The 6,349-nt window shown below is 45.3% G+C and overlaps 1 protein-coding gene across 1 annotated transcript in view; it reads left to right on the top strand.

Annotated features, from left to right (window-relative positions):
* Positions 1-476: 476 nt before the first annotated feature.
* LOC104994118 (2-acylglycerol O-acyltransferase 2-like) overlaps positions 477-6,349 on the top strand; it is a 17,441-nt gene continuing 11,568 nt past the window's right edge. Inside the window, 3 exon segments of the mRNA XM_010847584.1 lie at positions 477-537; positions 2,369-2,398; positions 5,442-5,620. Of these exon segments, the coding sequence (XP_010845886.1) occupies positions 477-537; positions 2,369-2,398; positions 5,442-5,620 (270 nt within the window).

Raw genomic sequence — 6,349 nt, 5'->3', positions numbered from 1 at the left:
GGACAGGGAAGCGTGGCATCCTACAGTCCATGGGGTCGCGAAGAGCTGGACACGACTGAGCGACTGAACTGAACTGCATATTTATAAATGAGAACCATGGATTTGGCAGCTGAAAGAAGACAATTACTGCAGCAAAGTAATACCGTAGGTGAAAAGAGGGCAGGATTGCTCTTTACTTGCTGCTTCCCTTGCCAAGTAATGGGCAAGATTTGAGCAAAGGTAACCTGGTATTGCCTGAAGAGTCCACGGTACTTCTCTTGCTCTGTAACAAGTTTACTCCAGGCCAGGTAACTTTAAAGATTTTATCTAAGATACTGTTCGTGGCCAGGTTGTTGCAATGAGACCCTAGGGCTGGATGGACACCCACCCCCAGCCCTCACAAATGTTTAGCAACCTCTGTCAGGAACAAAAACCGGCAGGTATCTCAGACCACAGCCGAGCTCAGAGAAGCCTCCCGAGCAAGCAGAGGAATCAACATGGTGGAGTTTGCACCTTTGTTTGTGCCCCTGGAACACAGGTTGCAGACCTTAGCGGTCTGCTTGGTCTTGCGTAAGGAAAGCTGAGATGGGACTGGGGGGCCATGTGCACCTGCCACTTCAGGTTCTCTTGGTACACTGATGGGGGAAAGATACAGGTTCCAAGGTGGGTGCTGAACCTAGTGCCTGGGGGTCACCTGGGATGAGGGACATTGTGCTCTCATGGCCTTGGGGAGTTTTTGCCAACAGGAGTGTCTCTGACTGTCCATGCCCATGTCAGCCCAGCCTGGGACCTGGGAGTGTCTGGAGGAGGACAGAGAGTCAACTAACCCTGGGCCTGGTGCTGAAAGTGGGAAGAGGGAACCCTGGGCCTGGTGCTAGAAAGAGGGAAGCTGAAAAAAGGCATCTGGACCCTTTGATGCTAGGAACAGATGCTTGTCCTTTATCCCAAGGCAAAGGGGATCCCCAAGACGGCTTTAGGAACAGGAGGTCAAGTCTGTGGGAGACAAGCTGTAATTCAGGGATCTTCTGTGTTGGGGTGCTGGGGGAGAGGGATGACAGGGAGCAGTTGTTACCAAATCAAATTTGCGCCTGCTGTGGGAACACAGTAAAGCCCCTCTACTGACTCTGGGTTGTGGTGAAACAAATTGCAGGTTTTAATACAGGATCCAAGCAAGGAGTCCAGAGAGTTAAGGCTCAAAATGCCTGAAACCCCTCTGATTACCAGGGAATGGTGTCTAGAGACTGGGTGAGGTAGAGATGCTGGGTGCATGATCGGCTCCTAGAGAATCGTCTTATTGCTTGGTGGTGAGGTAACTGGGTGTCACCATCATCAACTTTCTGGTTTCCCCTGGTCTGAGGTCTATGGGCTGGTGAGCAACTTCCTCCACATGCTGGGGGTTCAGTATCTGCAAAACCATTCAAATATGAGTCTCAATATTATCTATGGCTCCTGGGAACAAGCTAACAGTCTGAAATTTGTGGAATGGTTAAACTGTTGTTTATTTTCTTGCTTGACTGTTTTATTTTCTTTTTGTCTTTATTTATGAAATTTGGTGAAGGTTTAGGAAGCTGAAGATTTTCTACAAATAAGAGGTAGGCAGAGGACATGAGGGATATTTTCCAGGAAGACTGCATAGGTCCTGCTTGATTACAAGGTTACAGTCTATAATAGTGATCACTACGTAGACTCATGGGTGAAAACCAGCCCCCTGATTTTTTTTGTATTTGTACAGCCCATGAGCAAAGAATGGCTTTTACATTTTAAATGCTTGCATTTTAAATGATTTTGTGTCTATGTAATATCCTCCAAGTTGCCTCTTGAGCCCCAATATCTGAAATATTTGCAATTCAGCCCTTTAGGAAAGGATTACTTATTTCTGCCTAGGGAGACTGGGAGTGGGTGGAGAGAAGGAGCTCTTTTTCACTGATATTAGGAGGTGAGTCTACAGGGCAGAATGTACAAAATGGCACAAAAGTAGGGGTTTCCAGGGAGCCAGTAAATGCTGCACATATAGTAAACAGATGGTTCATGCTGGGCATAGAGCAGGTGTTTGGGGAGGGGCGAAGAAGTGGCCAGAAAGGTCAACAAGGACCCGTCACTGAAGACTCAGGCCTCAGAAAAAAATACTTTCCAGTGGGTTACTTGTTTAATCTATTTCCTCTGCTCTGTAATTCACATACTCACACAGGAAGGTAAGCTCCTTTCAAATTGTTGGTCTTGTTTTCATCTGCATCTCCATCTCCTAGAAGAGTTGATGTTGCTAAATGTCTGTTGAATGAATGAATGTTGGGATCATGATACGGACATGATAGAAGAATTGAAACCACCACTCATCCCACTAGCTTTCTGTGTGAGGTTAGCCAACCTGAACACCCTCTCTGGGTCTCAGTAAAGTGGTGTTTTGCATCTTTTCTTCTTGGTGTTGTGAGGGGAAAGAAGGTGTTTCCTTTCTTCAGGGACTGAAAATACACCCAAGTTAGGATTTTGCCCGCTGACAGGAATTAAAGGGTGACCCAGAGTGAGAGAGAGTTTAGACGGGGGTGTTGTTTCTGATCAAGTAGAAATGCCTCCATTTTTAAATTCTCTTTTTCCAACTGAAAAACAAATACATGCTATTTTAACACATTGAAACAAAATGTGTGTTCTAAAAGTCAAAGACTTCTCCCAAATCCTACCCTATAAGGACCTGCTATTAACAACTTGGTTCTACTCTCTCAACCTGGATAGTTCTTGTTTCATGGGTACAGAGGTTCAGTTTAGGAAGATGACAAGAGTTCTGAGATAAAGGCTGGTATTGTTACATGACAGTGTGAATTAATCTAATGCCTCCAGATTGACTCTCAAAAACCATTCCAAGTGTATGCCCAGGAGTGGGAATGGTGGATACCATGGTTGTTCTATCTTAGTTTTATAAGAAATCTCTGTACTTTTCTCCATAAGACCTCTCTCATGAGCCCATAATTTGAAAAGATACAAGCACCCCAATGTTTATAACTTCACATTTACAATAGCTAGGACATGGAAGCCACCTAAATATCTATTAGAATAATGGATAAAGAATATGTGGTAATATAGGTAATGGAATATTGCTCAGTCATAAAAAGGGACAAATTAAGGCATTTTCAGTAACATGTAGAGACATAGAGTTTGCAAAACTGAGTGAAGATAGCCAAAGAAAGACAAATATCTCTTACATACAGAATCAAAAAAGGGGTACAAATGTACATATTTACAAAACAGAAGAAGAAAAAAAAACTTATGGTTACCAGGGGATAAGGGGGAAGGATGAATTGGGAGATTTGGATTGACAAATAACACTACTGTATGTACAATAGATAACAGAAAAACCTGCTGTATATCACAGGGATCTCTACTCAGTGCTCTGTAATTATCTATATGGGGAAAGAATAAAACAAAAAATCAGAGTGGATATATTTATGCGTATAACAGATTTTTTCCCTATACACCTGAAACCAATACAACATTGTAAATGAACTATATTTTAATGAAAACTTAAAAAGAAAGTACTGAAGAGTCATTTTGATGATAAGTATTGTGTTAAATCGGAGAAGGCAATGGCACTCCACTCTAGTACTCCTGCCTGGAAAATCCCATGGATGGAAGAGCCTGGTAGGCTGCAGTCCATGGGGTCGCTGAGGGCTGGACACCACTGAGCGACTTCACTTTCACTTTTCACTTTCATGCATTGGAGAAGGAAATGGCAACCCACTCCAGTGTTCTTGCCTGGAGAATCCCAGGGACGGGGGAGCCTGGCAGGCTGCCATCTATGGGGTCGCACAGAGTCGGACACGACTGAAGCAACTTAGCAGCAGCATTGTGTTAAATATATTTTACCACCATAAAAATTAAATAGCCAAACAAAGTACCCCAAACACAACACTGAAGTCAGCACCATGAGGGCAGGAATTCCTGTCCGTTGTTCACAGCTATACCACCACCACTTGGCACATTGTAGGTACTCTGTAGAAAGCGAGCCTCTGTGAGCCCCAAACTACTTTGATTTAAGCATTTTCCTACTGCTGAGATTGGGCTTCCCTGGTGGCTCAGCAGTAAAGAATCTTCCTGCAGTGCAGTAGCTACAGGAAATGTGAGTTCAGTCCCTGGGTCTCAAAGATCTCCTAGAGGAGGGCATGACAACTCACTCTAGTCTTGCCTGGAGAATCCTCTGGACAGAAGAGCCTGGTGGGCTACAGCCCATAGGGTTGCAAAGAGTCAGACACAACTGAAGCAACTTAGTGCACCTTCAAGTACTATACAGACTGGGTCAAAAGTCTCCTCTGGGAACTTGGCCATGAATGATAGGCCCAGTTTACCCTACTTTCAAATAGACTACAAGTGGAGGGTGACCTTCTTTAAGAGTATGAGCACATGGTGTTTAGTGTAGGGAATGGAATGGAAAAATTCAGTATTCTCTAACAGTGAGGCTCCATTGGCATCAAATTAAAGACAGCCCCACAGACCACCTCACCCTGAGTCAAAGTTGAGATTAGCCTGTGAAAAGGACTCAGAATCTTAAGTCTGAGAGGAATTCCTCACTGCAACTGCTCCTAGAACTGCTGCACTCCTGATGATCAGGCCAGGCATAAGCAGCCCTCTTCCTCCCTCCCTCCTTCACCAGGACAGGGCCTGACAACAGAGGAAATAGTTCAGCAAAAGTTAAAGAGCTCAGGGAGTTGTATCCACACGGAGCAGATTAGTGTGGCCAGAATATGGGCTGCAGGTGGGTGAGTGAGGCTGGAGTAAGAGGAGTCTGACCAGCAGTAGGGAGCTAGAGGCCAGGCTGAGCTGCTTGAGCTGAGCCTCAAAGTTATGAGAAGTCATGAGTGGACTTTAACTAAAGGGGGGATATACATTTCCCTGTGGCTCAGATAGTAAAGGGTCTGCCTACAATGTGGGAGACTCAGGTTCAATCCCTGCATCAGGAAGATCTCCTGGAGAAGAAAATGGCAATCCACTCCAGTATTCTTGCCTGGACAATCCCATGGACAGAGGAGCCTGGTAGGTTACAGTCCATGGGGTCGCAAAGAGTTGGATGTGACTTCACTTTCACTTTCATGGTGGAATTATCTGTGGAAAGATGGGCTGGGGTTAGCCAGGAAGTATACTGGCTAGAAAGAATGGATACCAGAAAGAGTTCATCCTGTTACATTTCCAGCAGGCACTTATTGAGCACCTGGTGAATACGAGAGCAAGGTGGAGAGGCAAGACCAAGTGAGAAAGCAGTCTGCTGCAGTGGGAAAATGTGAGTTTGAATTTGGGCCAACTACAGGCTCTCAATGTGACACTGGTGTTGTTGACTGCATTCTCTCCTTCTTGAAGCCTTGGGAAGCTGATCTCTTCCTCCTAGGGTGAGGACTGGACAGGACAGTGCAGGCTGGGCATAAAAGAGAGCTCGTTCCTTCACACCACTGACCACTAATGGTTCCTGCTTCCCTTCCCAGACTTGGTCTGCTGCGTGGTCTTCATTGGCCTCCTGTTCACAAGATTCTGGATGATCAGTATTCTGTATGCGATCTGGTGGTACCTGGATTAAGAAACGCCACAGCAGGGGGACAGGCAGAGTGCTTTCATAAAGCACTGGACCTTATGGAAGTACATGAAGGACGGTTTCCCCATCTCGGTGAGTAAGCGGCTGACTAGGGAGTGGTCAGGACCATAGTCCCCACGTGTCCATGTGGAAGTGTGACCCTGTGTGCAGTGAGCAGAATACTGGGCTGGGAGACAGGTGATGGGCTGTCACCACTATGTGGCTAGAGGAAGAGTCAGTTTCTGTCTGATTATGGTTGTCCGACTTCAGTGAGGTGAGGCCACTATGAGGACTGATGAATGAACAGGATTTGAGGAACCTTGTAGGCCATGTAGTGTGGCACACTTAAGTATCTTACAGGTGTAAAACCTTCAGTACTCCAAGTTTGGAGTGAAGGAATCTGTAATAAACATACATTTTAAGACAGCATCTAGACCACACTTTATCAGATGATGAGTCTGACATCCAGAGATGGAGGAAGATGTGAGCAAGGATATAGAGCAGGTTCTTTTACTGCTTTTAACGTTTGTGTATTAGCTTTGAGGATAGAAGCAGAACAGACAGCCCTCAGGATATATCCTGCCCCAGCTCTGATATGCTGTGTTTCTTTGGACAGAGCTTTGCCCAATCTGAATCTCAGTTTTCCCATGGATCCACAAAACAGTCTGATTACTCCTCTTCTGCCCATCTCTTAATCTCTGATCTCTGACTCTGGGTACCTCATGTTTTTATTTCCAATATTCTGGGAGGTGGGTCATAGAGGATCCTGCTGTGATGTATGTCGGAGAGTGTTTTGCCTATGTTCTCCTCTAGGAGTTTTAT

This window comes from Bison bison, unplaced genomic scaffold (genome assembly GCF_000754665.1).
Source record: "Bison bison bison isolate TAMUID 2011002044 unplaced genomic scaffold, Bison_UMD1.0 scf7180017864251, whole genome shotgun sequence".
In the NCBI taxonomy this organism is placed as follows: domain Eukaryota; kingdom Metazoa; phylum Chordata; class Mammalia; order Artiodactyla; family Bovidae; genus Bison; species Bison bison.
This window is presented reverse-complemented; position numbering and strand designations above follow the sequence as displayed.